Here is a 17,498-nt window from a genome sequence, read left to right on the forward strand (position 1 = left end):
ACTAAAATTTCAGTCCCTGAACCACATCCCTGAGAAGATAAAACATGATCAGGCTCTTATATGACTAAAACAGTGGTTCTCAACCTGTGGGTCACGACCCCTTTGGGGGTCAAACAACCCTTTCACAGGGGTCGCCTAAGACCATCCTGCATATCAGATATTTACATTATGATTCATAACAGTAGCAAGATTACAGTTATGAAGTAACAACAAAAATAATTTTATGGTTGGGGTTCACAACATGAGAAACAGTATTTAAAGGGCCAGAAGGTTGAGAACCACTGGACTAAAACAATCACTGCAGACTCGTGCCTGAGGTGAGTGGAGCCAGAGACTAAACAAGAGGCCAAACTCGGGATCTGACAAGATGGCCGGGCTCCCACACAGTATTATCAAGGAAACCCAGCATTTGCTGGCAGAACCAGTTCCTGGCATTAAAGCAGAACCAGATGAGAACAATGCCTGTTATTTTCATGTGGTCATTGCTGGCCCTCAGGATTCTCCCTTTGAGGGAGGGACTTTTAAACTTGAACTATTCCTTCCAGAATAATACCCAATGGCAGCACTGTAAGTACATTTCATAATCAAAATTTACCATCATAATGTAGACAAGTTGGGAAGAATATGTTTAGATATTTTGAAAGATAAGTGGTCCCCAGCACTGCAGATGCACACAGTTCTGCCATCAATCCAGGCTTTGTTAAGTGCTCCCAATCCAGATGACCCATTAGCAAATGATGTATCAGAACAAGGGAAGACCAATGAAGCCCAAGCCATAGAAACAGCTAGAGCATGGACTAGGCTATATGCCATGAATAATATTTAAATCGATCTGATCATCAAGTGTGCATCACTTCTCCTGTTCTGCCAAGACTTCTTCCTTTTTTGTTTGCATTTAATGGGCACAGTCTTAGAAACATTACAGAATAAAAGCCCAGAAATCTTCAGTCCTTTGGTGGTTAAATGCACATTAGCAAATCTATGTCTTGTCTTGATTCACTGTTATAAAGCACTAGTGATCCAGTGAACGAAGTCCGTGCACTTTAAAAGGGAATTAATTAGAGGAAATATTCTAATATTGCGATTTGCCCTTTCTCTATAATAGAAGTGTCAGAGATGAAAGAAAATTAGTAAAATGTATATGAAAATCTTCTTCCTGTCAGAGTCTGGGGTGTGCCATGGGAACCAGAGTCAAGTCCCCACCTACCCATGTGTACCTTGAAGTCATGTGAGACCCAGAACCTTCTGGCCCCACCCCCATTGGGCTAAATCCAGACCCGGCCGGTCCTACCCCTGTCAAGCCCCGCCAGGTGGGAGGCACTGCCTCAGGTCACCTGGCCCATTGCCCAGGCTGGGGGCACAGCCTGAGGTCACCTGGCCCAGGCCTGGGGGCATGCTTTGAGGTCTTCTGGCCAGGGCCAGGGGGCATGGACTGAGGACCCCCTTCAGGCCCCACCAGGTGGGGAGCACAGCCTCAGGTCCCCTGGCCTAGCGCCGGGGCAGGATGCATGGCCTGAGGTCCCCCAGCCCAGCACTGGGGAGAGGGGGAGCGGGCTGATGTCCTCCATCAAGCCCTGTGGGTGAGGGGAGCAGCCTGATATCCCCTGTCAGCCCCGCCAAGTGGAGGCTGCACCTGGAGGTCCCCTGTCAAGCCCCACTGGGCAGGGGGTGCAACCCCAGATCCCAGGGTCCAGCACCAGGGTGGGTAACAGGGCCTGAGGTCTCCTTACCTGGCACCGGGGTGGGGTGTGTGTGGCCTGAGGTCCCCTGTCAAGCCCCATCAGGCGGGGGTGCACAGCCTCAGGTCCCCTGCCCTGGCCCAGTGCCACACAGCCTCATGTCCCTGCTGATTGCTTGTTAAGGCTCGTTATGGGAACTTGGCCTCCACAGTGGGCACAGCCATCTTGTGTTACAGAATCTCTCCCTCTTCTGTGGGTGCAGCCATCTTATGTTATGGGATTCCTGCCTCTGCTGTGGGCGCAGCCATCTTGGGTTACAGAATCCCTGCCACCATTGTGGGTGCAGCCATCTTGTTGTGGCATGATGGTCAATTTGCATATTTCCTCTTTATTAGATAGGATGAGCAGAGGCTAAAAGTACCATCTGGACTGTTGTGAAACATTTAAAAGCAGTGACCCCTCTCTGCTTTTATTCATTTCCCCCCATCATGGTTTAAGTATAAAGCACTGTGAATGAAGGTAGTTGTCAGGGTTAGCTGCAGGGATATAGGTGTTTTTTTGTGTTTTTTTTGAGGGGGTAAGTAGTTTAATTTTTATTTTATGGGCTCCTTTCCCCCTTTTTATGGTGATCTAATTGCATTGGTTAAAAGCAGCTAGTCAGTTCTTTCAAATATGCTCTCTAGCCAAGTCTAACTTTATTTAGATGCTGTAAGTGAACAAGCTTGATTGTTTGAACCAAAATGGGAACATTAAACAGCACCATGACCCTCACAAATAATACTGTGACTTTTCTGTCAAATGTAGAATCCCCACTTCAAGAAAAGCTTGTGACCATTTTGTATGGCTTATCTGGAAAATTCTGTAAATCTTATGTTTTAGTAAAATATTTTTTGTTATTCTACTTTGCCTTGGTACAGTTTATTTTACTGTGTTTATTTCATTATCCCAATGTGACAATCATATTTAAAAATTAAAACTGGTGAAATGTTCTGTTTTGTCCTTCACCATCTGACAAGTTGAATGGTAAGAGATGGAATATGCCAGTTTCTTTTCACTGATGCAAATTTGTGTTATGATGTCACTGAATGGAGTATTTTTAAGTTGGCCCTGAGCATGCATAAAACGTCCATATCTTAACATTTTTTACCCCTTTAAATTTGAAATAAATGTTTTTGTGTTGTCTAATTAGCTAAATGAGCATTGGTGTCTTGCCACAATGTTTGAAAATTACTGTATATGAGAGTCCCAGCAAAGCAGCAGTGTTACTGACTTCGTTTAGGATTTCCCCATGTTGTACATTTGTGACAGGCATTTGGGTTATGACTCTTTTCTTAGTTCTTGTCTGAAAACTTCATGTAATCACTGATGGGTGTTATTAGGAAACACCAATTTGATAAGCATTTGGGGTTTGCTGAGATATTTGAGTCTTCCTTATAGACCCAATGAACAAATCTCAGGCTGCCAGTTTACATAAGTGTCATCAGAAAGGCTTCTTAATTTGAGAATGTCTCAGTTACTTGTTCTTATATTATCCCTCTAGTATTTGCTAAGAGAGCTCCTTTTATTCTTTAATTTGAAATTCAGTAATAGGCTATCAATAAAAATTGAAGCGGAAATTAGGAGCTTCGCAGACAAAAAAAAGACTAAGGGAGTTTATCACTACCAAGCCAGCAATACAATATATGCTAAAGGGAATGCTTTAAAAAGAATGGAAAGGGAGGAATGAACACAGGCATAAAGAATAGAAATGGCTACAAACAAGTACCTATCGATAATAACATTAAATGCAAATGGTTTAAATGCTCCAATCAAAACACATCGGGTGACTGAATGGATAAGAAAACATAACCCATATATATGCTGTCTACAAGAGACCCATCTCAGAACAAGGGGCTCTCACACACTGAAAGTGAAGGGATGGAAAAATATCTTTCAGGCAAATGTAAATGAAAAAAAAGCTGGGGTAGCAATACTTATATCTGACAAAATAGACCTCAAGGTGAAGACCATAACAAGAGACAAGAAAGGCCACTTCAGAATTCTAAAGGGATCAATACAACAAGAGGATATAACTCTGGTAAACATATATGCACCCAATGCAGGAGCAACAAAATACATAAAAAACAAACAAACAAACAAACAAAACTTCTGGAAGATATCAAGGGAGAGATTGACAGCAATCTAATCATAGTAGGAGACTTTAATACACCATTAACATCACTGGATAAATCCTCTAGAAAATCAGCAAAGAAACAGCAATCCTAAACGACTCACTATATCAGATGGACTTAATCGACTTCTTCAGAACATTCCACCCCAAAGCTACAGAATATACATTCTTCTCAAGCGCACATGGGACATTTTCAAAGACAGACTACATATTAGGACACAGGCAAAATTTCTCCAAATTTAAGAAGATTGAAATCATATCGAGCATCTTTTCAGATCACAATGGCATAAGATTAGAAATCAACTACAATAAAAAATCACAAAAATGTAAACACTTAGCCTGAGCCAGTTTTTCTCAGTGGATAGAGCATCAACCTGGGGACTGCAGGGTCCCAGGTTTAATTCTGGTCAATGGTACATGCCCAGGTTGCAGGCTAGATCCTTGGAGTGTGCAGAAAGCAGCCAATCAATGATTCTCTCTCATTGAAGCTTCTATCTCTCTCTCCCTCTCCCTTCCTTTCTGAAAGCAATAAAAATATTTTTTAAAAATTCTAACACTTGGAGGCTGAATAGCATACTATTAAACAATGATTGGGTTACCAAGGAGATCAAATAAGAAATAAAACACATCCTGGAAACAAAAGACAATGAAAACACAACAATCCAAAATATATGGGACACAGTGAAAGCAGTCCTGAGAGGGAAGCTCATAGCATTACAGACTGACCTCAAAAAAAAAAAAAAAGAAAAGAAAAACTGTTAATAAACCATCTAACTCTGCAACTTGAAGAATTAGAAAGAGAGCAACAAGAAAATCCCAGAGTGAGCAGAAGGATAATAAAGATCAGAGTGGAAATAAATGACATAGAGACCAAAAAACAATACAAAAGATCAATGAAACCAAGAGCTGGTTCTTTGAAAGGACAAACAAAATTGATGAACCTCTACCCAGGCTCACCAAGAAGCCAAGAGATAGGACCCAAATAAACAAAATCAGAAATGAAAGAGGCAAAATAACAATAGACCCCACAGAAATGTGAAGAATCATAAAAAAAATACTATGAGCAACTCTAGTATTCCAACAAACTTGTCAACCTCGAAGAAATGGACATATTCCTAGAAAAATATGACCTTCCAAAACTCAACCAGGAAGGATCAAAAAATCTAAATAAGCCGGTAACTATGGAGGAAATTGAAGCAGTAATCAAAAAACTTCCAACATACAAAAATCCTGGACCAGATGGCTTCACAGGGGAGTTTTTTCAAACATTCAAAGAACTAAAACCTATCTTCCTCAGACTATACCAAAAAATTCAAGAGGAAGGAACACTTCCAAGCTCTTTCTATGAAGCCATCATTACCCTATTCTGAAAATCAGATAAAGACAATAAAAAGAAAGAGAATTACAGGCCAATACCCTTCATGAACATAAACGCCAAAATTCTCAATAAAATTCTAGCAAATCAAACCTAGCATTACATTAGAAAGATCATACACCATGACCAAGTGGGATTTATTCCGGGGATACAAGGATGGTATAATATCCGCAAGTCAATAAATATGATACATCACATAAACATACTGAGAGATAAAATCATATAATCATGTCCATGGATACAGAAAAAGCACTTGACAAAATCCAGCACTCTTTCTTGATAATAACTATCAGCAAGGAGGGAATAGAGGGATCATACCTCAACGTAATAAAAGCTATATATGACAAACCTTCAGCCAACATCATACTCAATGGGCAAAACCTAAAGCCATTTCCTCTAAGAATAGGAAAAAGACAGGGATGTCCACTCTCACCACTTATGTTCAACATAGTACTGGAGGTATCAGCCACAATGATCAGACAAGAAGAAGAAATAACAGGCATCCAAATTGGAAAAGAAATAAAATTGTCATTATTAACAGATGACACCATATTGTACATAGAAAACCCTAAAGACTCCGTCAAAAAACTATTAGATTTAATAAACGAATTCAGCAATGTAGCAGGATTAACACCCAGGCTCACCAAGAAGCAAAGAGAGAGGACCCAATGTAACAAAATTAACACCCAGAATTCTATGGCTTTTTTATACATCAATAATGAACTTTGTTTCTCACAGAAAGAGAAACAAACAAACAAAAAATCCCATTTATCATTGCAACAAAAAAATTAAGATACCTAGGAATAAGTTTAACAAAGTAGGTAAAGGACCTGTACTCAGAAAATTATAGGATGCTGAAAGAAGAGATAGAGGAAGACATAAACAAATGGAAAAATATACCATGTTCATAGATTGGTAGAATCAACATCATTAAAATGTTCATACTACCCAAAGCAATCTATAAATTCAATGAAAACCCCACTAGAATACCAACAGCATACTTCAAAGACCTAGAACAAACTCTCCAAAAATTCATGTGGAATAAAAAAAGACCCCAAATAGCTTCAGCAATCATGAGAAAGAAGAACAAAGTTGGAGGGATCACAATATCTGATATCAAGCTATACTACAAAGCCACTATTCTCAAAACTGCATGGTACTGGCACAGGAATAGACATATAGCCCATTGGAATAGAACAGAGAACCAAGAAATTGACCCCAAGCCATTATGCTCAATTAACATTTGACAAAGGAGGCAAGAGCATACAATGGAGTCAAGACAGTCTCTTTTTTAATAAATGGTGTTGGGAAAATTGGACAGATACATGCAAAAAAAAAAAAAATGAAACTAGACCACCAACTTACACCATACACAAAAGTAAACTCAAACTGGATAAAGGACTTAAATGTAAGACAAGAAATCATACAAATCTTAGAAGAAGCCATATGCAGCAAAATAGCAGACATTTGTCATAGCAATATCTTTACTGATACAACTCCTAGGGCAATGGAAACTAAGGAGAAAATAAACAAATGGGACTATCTACTTATATAAAAACCCTGGTGTAGCATCACATCCCAAAGCTTGACCAACTGGAAGGAAGTCAGTCCTGCGCCCTCTCCCAGCTGTTTCCCAGAGGGCAAAGTTTCAGGCAGGAACCTGCCCTCAGGGAGAGGTTTCAGGCAGGAACCCACCCTCGGAGTGGAGCATAGAAGTACTGAGTTCTGGGTTGCCTTGCTAAGGGCTGCACCCTCCCCAAGCTTTTTCCTGCGAGGCCTGAGGGAAGAACCCACCCTCGGAGTGCCAAGAGCACCCAGCAGCAGTCAGTCCTGGGTTGCTGAGGCAGAGGCCACAGCATGGTAGAACTCTGGGTCTGGCCCAACAGGGGGCACGGCCAGCCTTCAAACCAGACCCTGGCAGTAGGGAGGAGGCAGCCCCATTCCTCACAGAATCTGCTGTTGGATAGCTTGCTGTCAGAGGCCTGCCAGCCAGGAATCCCATTCACCTGCACCCCGGACCCTGACAGGAGGGAGGCGGGAGCCCCATTCCTCATGGAATCGACAGGTGGCCAGCTCTCAGGGGCCAGCCAGCTAGGAATCCTATTCACCTGCATATCTGTATAAAGTTTTAATACATTATATTAGAGGTCATGGTGGTACTGTTTTACCCACAGTGTCTACAGGAATTGCTGCACATTTACTTCTCGGTGGAAGCACCTTTCATTCCCAATATAAATTACCGATTCCAATAAATGACACTTCAATTTCTAGACTCAATATAAAGAGTGAAGTTGCTAAAACTATTAAAAAGGCCCAACTTCTCATTATTGATGAATACACCAGGGCATCCAGTCATGCTATAAACGCCATAGACCGATTACTAAGAGAAATTATGAGTCTGAATGTTGTATTTCATGAGAAAGTTCTTCTTGGAGGGGATTTCAAAAATGTCTCAGTATTGTACCACATGCTATGTGATCGGCCATAGTACAAACAAATTTAAAGTACTGCAATGTTTGGGGATGTTTCAGAATGTTGTCTCTTACAACAAATATGAGATCAGAGGATTCTGCTTATAGTGGATGGTTAGTAAAACTTGGAGATGGCAAACTTGATAGCAGTTTTCATTTAGGAATGGATATTATTGAAATCCCCTGTGAAATGATTTGTAATGGATCTATTATTGAAGCTACCTTTGGAAATACTATCTCTATAGATAATATTAAAAATATATCTAAACGTGCAATTCTTTGTCCAAAAAATGGGCATGTTCAAAAATTAAATGAAGAAATTTTGGATATACTCGATGGAGATTTTCACACATGTTTGAGTGATGATTCCATTGATTCCACAGATGATGCTGAAAGAGAAAATTTTCCCATCGAATTTCTTAATAGTATTACTCCTTCGGGAATGCCGTGTCATAAATTAAAATTGAAAGTGGGTGCAATCATCATGCTATTGAGAAATCTCAATAATAAATGGGGTCTTTGTAATGGTACCAGATTTATTATCAAAAGATTGAGACCTAACATTATCGAAGCTGAAGTATTAACAGGATCTGCAGAGGGAGAGGTTATTCTGATTCCAAGAATTAATTTGTCCCCATCTGACACTGGCCTCCTATTTAAATTGATTCAATGATGGTTTCCCATGATGCCAGCATTTGTGATGACTATTAATAAATCACAAGGACAAACTCTAGACAGAGTAGGCATATTCCTACCTGAACCCATTTTCACACATGGTCAGTTACATGTTGCTTTCTCTTGAGTTTGAAGAGCATGTGACTTACAGTTAAAGTTCTAAATACTTCATCACAAGGGAAATTAGTCAAGCACTCTGAAAGTGTTTTCACTCTTAATGTGGTGTACAGGGATATATTATAATAAATTTAATCACTTTACCAGTCATTGTTTGCATCACTGTTCTTATTATAACATGTTTTGGTTGTTTTCATATCATGTTTTTGTTGTTTTCATATCATGTTTTTGTCATTTTTATATCTTGCCTCTGTTGTTGTTATATCCTTTTGTTACTGTTTATTTATTAATAAATTTATATATTATTTTCATATACATTTTACTAATTTCCTTTCATCTCTCACACTTATATTATAAAGAATGGGCAAATAGCAATATTAAAATATCTCCACTAATTAATTCCCTTTTAATGTGCACGAATTTCGTGCACTGGGCGACTAGTATCAAAATAAAAAGCTTCTGCACAGCAAAAGAAACCATCAACAAAACAACAAGAAAGTCCACAGTATGAGAGAATATATTTACCAATGTTATCTCCAATAAGGGTTTAATCTCCAACATTTACAGGGAACTCATACAACTTAACAAAAGGAAGATAAGCAATCCAATCAAAAAATGGAAAAAGGGCCCTAGCTTGTTTGGCTCAGTGGATAGAGCGTCCACCTGTAGACTGAAGGGTCCCGGGTTCGATTCTGGTCACGGGCACATGGCTGGGTGGCAGGCTCAATCCCCAGTGGGGGGTGTGCAGGAGGCAGCCAGTCAATGATTCTCTCTCATCATTAATGTTTCTATCTCTCTCTCTCTCTCTCCTCCTCTCTGAAATCAATAAAAATATATATTTTTTAAAATGGGCAAAGGACCTAAATAGACCCTTTTTGAAAGAGGACATACAGAAGGTCAAGAGCCATATGAAAACATGCTCAAAGTCACTAATCATCCTAGAGATGCAAATTAAAACAACAATGAGGTACCATCTCACACCTGTCAGAATGGCTATCACCAACACATCAACAAACGACAAGTGCTGGAGAGGATGCAGAGAAAAAGGATCCCTCTTGCACTGTTGGTGGGATTGCAGGCTGATGCAGCCACTGTGGAAAACAGTATGGCATTTCCTAAAAAAATTAAAAATGGAACTGCCATTTGACCCAGTAATCCCACTTCTAGGAATATATCCCAAGAAACCAGAAACACCAATAATGAAGGATATATGCACCCCTATGTTCATAGCAGCACAATTTACAATAGCTAAGATTTGGAAACAGCCTAAATGCCCATCAGTAGATGAGTGGATTAGAAAACTGTGGTACATCTACACAATGGAATACTACGCTGTGGTAGAAAAGAAGGAATTCTTACCATTTGCAACAGCATGGATGGAACTGGAGAGCATTATGCTAAGCAAAATAAGCCAGTCAGAGAAAGATAAATATCACATGATCTCACTCATTTGTGGAATATAATAAACATCATAAACTGATGAACAAAAATAGATACAGAGACAAAGAAGCATCTAACAGACTGTCAAACTACAGTGGGAAGGCAGGGGAGGGTTGGGGGTGTAAGAGATCAACTGAAGGACTTGTATGCATGCATATAAGGACAACCAATGGACACAGACACTTGGGGCGGTGAAGGCATGTGCTGGGGGTTAGGGGAGGCCGGGGGGAGGTCAATGGGTGAAAAAAGGAGACATATATACTACTATTTGTAATACTTTAAAGAATAAAAAATAAAACAATCACTGCAAGAACCACCCATCTTAGGGCTACCTAATTATTCAAAGCCTTTTACTCCATTTGTGCAGGAAGGGAATATCCATGCCCTGGGAATGCTCATAGAAGAACAACCATGGTAATAAACATGGTTGTTACCTATGGTAGCATACAACTTGATTCATTTGGTTGTGCCTATCCCAGGTGTTTTAAGGCTATAAGGGAAGCTGCAAAGTTAGTGGACACCTCAGCCAATTTCACCCTGGGAAATGTGCAAACTCCACAATCTGTCCAAAGTCATCTTAACTCTGAATTTAGTCAACATCTCTCTGAAAGTAGACTAACTTCCTATGAAATCCTTCTTAAATGCTGATATCCTTAATCCTGCTACATTACTACCTCTACCCAAAGGCTAGCACCATGACTGAGGTTATAATGTCCCATTTCGGAACACTACATCCTGATTTACAAGACACCCTTTCAACTAAGTCTGATTTAATCTTGCTTGTTGATGGGTCATACTGTAGAAATGGAATAGGGAATTTACAAGCTGGTTTTGCTATTAATACCCAATATGACTTACATACTTAAAGAAGAAAACTTCAACAAGCTAAATCAGCTCAGCAAGCAAAGCTTCACTCTCTTACAATAGCATGCCAGTTATCCAAAGAACAAACTAAATATTGATACTGATAGCAGTTGTATCTTTGGGGTGTTCCATGATTCTGGAATATTATGGGAGAAGTTGGTTTCTTAAGTCCTCTGGGACCTCAATCAAAAATGGGCAACATGTAAACAATCTTCTTACTGCGATTATCTTACCTTCTGAAATTGCTGTCATCAAAACTGAAGCTCCCACTAAAAGAACTAAATTTGATTATGAGGGAAATGTTCTAGCTGACTTTCATGCAAAGGCAGCAGCAACAGAATCTGTAACAATTGTAGGATATGTGAATGAGCTTAATCCTGCTTCTGCAAAAAAAAAAAAAAAAATTCCTCATTGCCAGACTTTGCCTTCCTGATGTCCTTTTAGCATGACAATGTGTTAATTTCTGAATCAGAGAAATTAAGATGGGTACACAATGGCTGTAAATTAAATGAACAGTTGAGTCTATGGGAAACCTAACATGGTTGCTTCATTCTCTCAAGCTCCTGGCAAAGCCCATTTTTTGTTTTTGCATTCCTTCACCCACTGTAGTTCATTCAAGATGACTCAAATGATGAATTGATATTGGTGGGGAGACTTCTATAAAATTACAAAAACAGTCTACCAGCAATGCCTGACCTGTCAGGTACATAATCCTGAAAAAACTATTTTTGTTCCCAAAGGCCTCAGGTCTCATACATCTGGACCTTTTGAACACCTGTGGCTGGACTTCATTCAACTGCCCTTAGTATGGGTTATCGATATGCTCTTGTTATTGTATGTATGTTTTCCACATGGGTTGAAGCCTTCCCCTGCCGCAAGGCTGATGCCCTCACAGAGGCAAAGAAATTGTTAGAAAATAAGTTTCCCACTCAGGGTATACTTTCCACAATCTCCAGTGATCAAGGCAACCACTTCACTGGAAAAATCATATGAGCTTTAATAGAAACCTTGCAAACTTTTTGGAATCATCATTGTCTTAATGATCTTCAATCATCAGGCAAGGGTGGGAGAATTAATGGGATCCTCAATCTTGAATCTCTAAAGTTTCTAAAACTACTGACTCTGCCTGGCATAAGGTATTATTTATAGTCTGTTCACAGTACCCCCTTTGGAAAACAAACTTACCTCACACAAGATTGTTACAGATAAAGCAATGTTTATTGGTATGCAGCCTTCTGTTAATCCCTTGTTCGCTCATGCTAGAATGGCCAGCTATCTTAAGTCTTTAATTTCTTATACTCAAGATAAAGAAGCTTTTCTAGGTCCCAATTCAAAGGATCCTGTTGGTCACAACCAAGAGCATGCTGACTGGGTATTCTGGAAGCATCATCAGGGAAAGACAGTACTTAAGGCCCATTGGAAAAGACCTTATCAAGTACTCCTGATCACTGACACTGCTACAAAACTAGAAAGCATTGAGCCTTGGATACAGTGCTCAAAGTTAAAGAAGGCTTTGCCTGAGATCTGGTCCCATGGAGATCTATAAATCAGATTGATGAGGAAGAGTAGTAGCTGACTTTGATGTGTACTGCTTCCACCTAAGATGATGCATCAAGATTTCATACTTTATCTAAACATAAAAACCTTCCTTCTTTTCTTTCTTTTTGATGGCATTGGCCTAGAAAAATAAAGCCATCATCTGTATCTCCCAGGCCATTGCTAAGGGGAGGGGGCAAACTTTCAGACTAAGGATTTGTAATCAAAAACTCCCATCTGGCCTGGCCAGTGTGGCTCAGTGGTTGAGCATCAACCTATAAAGCAGGAGGTCATGGTTCCATTCCAGGTCAGGGCACATGCCCTGGTTTGGGGCTCGATCCCCAGTAGGGGGCCTGCAGAGATATTAACATTTCTCTCTCTCTCTCCCTCTCACCTCTTCCTCTCTCTGAAATCAATAAAAACCTATTTAAAAAATCCCATCTGTCCATTAACAGTGCCACCTTAACAAAAGTAGTTTATGCCCAAAAGAATTTATCTTTGTCTGTGATGATTATCATTCTTGGGCCTATGAATGCCTATTTGTATGGTGCATAACCAGAAAAAGCCTCTTGGTTATCCAACTGTTACAGTTGCAGGTATTTCATTGGTTGACTCTCCTGAATTTACAGTTGCAGGTATTTCATTGGTTGACTCTCCTGAATTTACATTTTCAAGTTAAAAAGGACCAGAAGATTTTTCATGATTTAGAATTTGCTTCCTTAGCACATAGATTCTTACCCGGTTAGAAGTAAATACAAATAAGGCGATCATCAGGAACCTCTCCTAAACTCTTTAAAATATTACAGAATCCTCTGTTAATACAATACCTACTCAATCAAAATCCTTAGGTTCTCTAGCCAAAGTTGTTCTTGACAATAGAATAGTCCTTGATTATCTTTTAGCTAAGGTGTATGTGCTGTGGCCAACACCACCTGCTGTACCTGGATTAACACTTCTGAAGTTGAAACTCAGTTACATAACATTATTGAGCAAACCACTTGGTTTTAAAGGGTGACTCCTTTAACAGGGTCTTTCTTTGATTAGTTTTGGTCTTAGGGATTATGGTTCTGAAGTACATTCCAAACATTGGGAATTATGCTGTTTATAGTTATAAATAATCTCCCTAGCTCATTATATTCTCAAAAGCTTTAATGTGTGTTCACAGCCACTAACCACCAAGCAAATAATCTCACTTATATTGGAATGTCAGAAGGGGAATGAAGAGATTGACCCACTTAAAGATTGTTTAACTGAAGCTGTGATCTGATAGTATCACTGGGATTAAGCAAGAGCATCTTGACCTGTGAATATCAAAAGGAGGGCCAATGAAAGCTGCGAGAACTACAGAGTGGTAGCTGACAGAAGTGCCAATGCCTTAAATTTTAATCATATCTCTCAATCAGAGAATGTGATAAAAAGGGGGGAATTATTAAAGATAAAACCACAAGTCCAAAATGGAGTCACTTGTGCTATAGCCCATGACACTAAACTTAAACTTAATATCTAACCTAATTGCAGCTTCAACCTTCTTCAGGAATACTAGTACAATTTTAATCAGTCAGTCTGGAATTTTCTGGTAACCACCAATAAGGTAATATGTCACATGGGCACTCTCCATTCTTCCAAAAGAAAGCTGAGGTGATCTGCCTAATCAGACCCCTGAATTACCTAAAGGAAGGTAACGTTGCCTAAAACAATATTTTTTATTTTGCTAATAATTTTCTTGGCCACCCAGCTTCTGCCTGTAAAAATTTTCCATATTGTATAGCTCTCATCATGCTAGATGGGCTGTTGCATGATTCATGAATCATGCAATCAAATCAATTAGATCTTTGTCATGGGCAGACCAATGTCTATTGATTTACACGCTTCTACTGATCCCTTGATGTTTCATGCATGTTCTTGATTGAAATTTTCTTCCTTAAGAGTACTTAGAAAAGAAAAGGAAATATAAACTATACATATGGAAAAAAAAGAAATAAAAAGGTCTTAATTCACAGATCTCATAATTTTTATATAAAAAATCCCAAAGAATCTATAAAATATCTCCTAGAACTAATATGTGAGTTCACCAAGCTCATAGCATAAATAACATGCAAAAATCAATTTCAAAGTTAATTAATTAATGTAAATAAATAAGTGGAAAAATAAATTTTATGACTGTACTGTAGGAATCCTATATAATAAAAGCCTAATATGCTAAGTATCCAGTTGTCTGGTTGGCCGTTCAACCAATCAAAGTGTAGTATGCTAATGATATGCTAAGGTCACTCAACCACTCGCTATTATGTGCACTGACCTCCAGAGGGCAGATAGTCAACTGGTCGACTAGTCACTATGATGTGCACTGACCACCAGGGGGCAAACGCTCCAACCGGTAGGTGAGCCAATTGGGACTCGGTGAGATGGGCCAGACACGCCCCGGAGCCCTCCCGTGGTCTTTCCCCAGCTGGCCAACCTCCCGTGTCCCTCCCCGGCCCCAATCATGCACCTGTGGGGTCCCTCAGCCTGGCCTGCACCCTCTTGCAATCCAGGACACCTTGGGGGATGTCGGAGAGCTGCCTTCAACCCGATCTTGCAGGCCAGACTGAGGGACCCCACTGGTGCACAAATGCACCAGGCCTCTAGTCCTCTATAAAAATAGATGCAGCCCAGCGGGTGTGGCTCAGTGGTTGAGCATCGAGCTGTGAACCAGGAGGCCAGGTTTAATTCCTGGTCAAAGACAGAGAGAGAATCTGTAAAACTTCAAGAAAAAGGCAATTGAACATAAAGAATGGATTTTAGATCTGCAGTCAAATGCTCTACCACTGAGCTATACCCCCAGGACATAAGAATGGATTTTAAATAAACAGCCGATGTCTCATCAGAAACCATGGAGGCCAGGAGGCAGTGGGATTACAAGTTTAGGTACTGAAAATTAAAATAAATAAAAAACACACAAAAAAACCCTGGAAACCAAGAATTCTGCACCTGGCAAAAACCATCCTTCAAATATGAAGGGAAAATTAAGATAGGCTTAGATGAACAAAATCTGAGAGTACTCATTACCAGTAGACCTGCTTTACGAGAAATAGTAATTATATTTCTTCAGACAGGAAGGAAAGGACACTGGACAATAACTCAGAGCCTTATGAAGAAATAAACACCTCTGATAAAGATAGTTATATATGTACATATAACCTCCAGTATATTGTACTTTTATATTGTTACACGTCATTACCTACATAATTTAAAAGACAAATTCATAAAAACATAATTATAAATATATCTTAAAGAGCACACAATGTATAAATATGTAACTTGTGAGAACAATATATTAATTTAAATCATATTATTATTCATTTTCTAAATTTTACAAACATCGATATTAATCCCCATGGTAACCACTAAGGAAATATATCTAAAAGAAATACATAAAAATAAATGAAAATAGAATTAATATGGTACAATACAAAAAAATCAATTAAAGAAAAAAAAGGAGAGATTAATAGAGAAATGAAGGGGAAAATGAAGGGGAAAATGTAAAATAAAATTCTTAAAGAGCTAAATGGCAGAATTCATTTTTATAAGTAATTATTTTAAATGCAAATAGATTAAATACTCTAATCAAAAGCAGAGATTAGCAGAAAAGATAAGACATCATGAATCCAATTATATGCTCTCTGCAAGAGATTCACTTTAATCCAAAGATATAAATAAGCTGAAAGGTACATAAAGAAAAAAGATATTCCATGCAAATAATGACCAAAAGAGTGCTGCGGTAGGTGTTTGTAATCATATTTGACAAACTACACTTTAAGGCAAAAGCTATTATAAGGGACAAAGAAGGGATGTATAAAAAGATAAATTCATGAATACTAGTAATTTACAATTATAAACATACATGCCAAAGAATAAATTCCCAAATATGTGAAGAAAGTATTGGCAGAATTGATGAGATAAACAGTTGTACAACAGTTGGAGAATTTAATAACCAACTTTCAATACAGATTGAACATCTAGAGCAGTGGTTCTCAACCTTCCTAATGCCGCGACCCTTTAATATAGTTCTTCATGTTGTGGTGACCCCCAACCATAAAATTATTTTCATTGCTACTTCATAACTGTAATTTTGCTACTGTTATGAATCGTAATGTAAATATCTGATATGCAGGATGTATTTAGGCGACCCCTGTGAAAGGGTCGTTCGACCCCCAAAGGGGTCGCGACCCACAGGTTGAGAACCGCTGATCTATGGCAAAGATTAATAAAGAAATACATGTCTTGAACAACAACATAAACCTTAAAGACATAAATAGAACACTCCATTCACAAGCAGAATTCTCAAGTGCACATTGAACATTCTACAAGACATAACATAGGTTAGTCAGCAAAAAACAGTCTCAATAAATATAAAAAGACAAAAATCATACAAAGTATCTTCCTTAATCACAATGGAATAAAGCTAGAAAGCAATAAAAAAAGAAAAACCTGAAAATCACAAATATGTGGAAATTAAATAATACACTCCTAAACAATCTATAGGTCAAAGAACAAATCACAAAGAAAATTAGAAAGTGCTTACACAAAGATTAAGATGAAAACACAGCATACCAAAACTTATGGGATGCAGAAAAGGGAATGGTCATAGGGAAATTTATAGCAGTAAATGCCTACATTAACAATGGGAAAAGATTTCAAATCAATAACCTAACTTTGCACAGTCGGAAAACTAGAAAAAGAAGAGCAAACTAAATGCAAAGCTAGCTGCCGGCCCTGATCACCCCTGAGAGCTTCTCCACCTCCCTCTGCTCCTGAGGGGTGATTGGGGCAGCAGCTTCCACTGGCACCCACTGACGGTGCTGGCCCCTCTCACGCCCACTGCTGGAGCCAGCCCCAATCACTCCATGCTGTCAGTGGGAGCAAGTGAGCGGGGCGTTAGTGCATGGGAGCGGCAGTGGTGGGAGCATGGCTGTCCGTAGGGAGGGAACCAGGGGCCACAGTGGGAGGGGCCATGGGGGCACGGAGGATGGGCTGAAACCTGCCCCTGTGCCCATCACAGCCTCACAGCCCACAGCCCAGAGTTCCTTTCAAGGTGCACGAATTTGTGCACTGGGCCTCTAGTCCTGTATAAAAATGGATGCAGTCCAGCTGGTGTGTCTCAATGGTTGAGCATTGACCTGTGAACCAGA

At 39.4% G+C, this 17,498-nt stretch overlaps 2 protein-coding genes across 6 annotated transcripts in view; one reads left to right on the forward strand and one right to left on the reverse strand.

The window, feature by feature from the left end:
- Positions 1-17,498, reverse strand: part of COL4A5 (collagen type IV alpha 5 chain) — a 328,420-nt gene that overhangs the window by 266,402 nt on the left and 44,520 nt on the right. The window lies entirely within an intron of this gene.
- LOC118654375 (ubiquitin-conjugating enzyme E2 N-like) lies at positions 368-926 on the forward strand. Its single transcript, XM_036305699.1, is given in 1 exon segment — positions 368-926. A coding segment is annotated over 1 exon segment (459 nt). The 3' UTR covers positions 827-926.

This window comes from Myotis myotis, unplaced genomic scaffold, assembly GCF_014108235.1.
Source record: "Myotis myotis isolate mMyoMyo1 unplaced genomic scaffold, mMyoMyo1.p scaffold_m19_p_4, whole genome shotgun sequence".
Taxonomy (NCBI): domain Eukaryota; kingdom Metazoa; phylum Chordata; class Mammalia; order Chiroptera; family Vespertilionidae; genus Myotis; species Myotis myotis.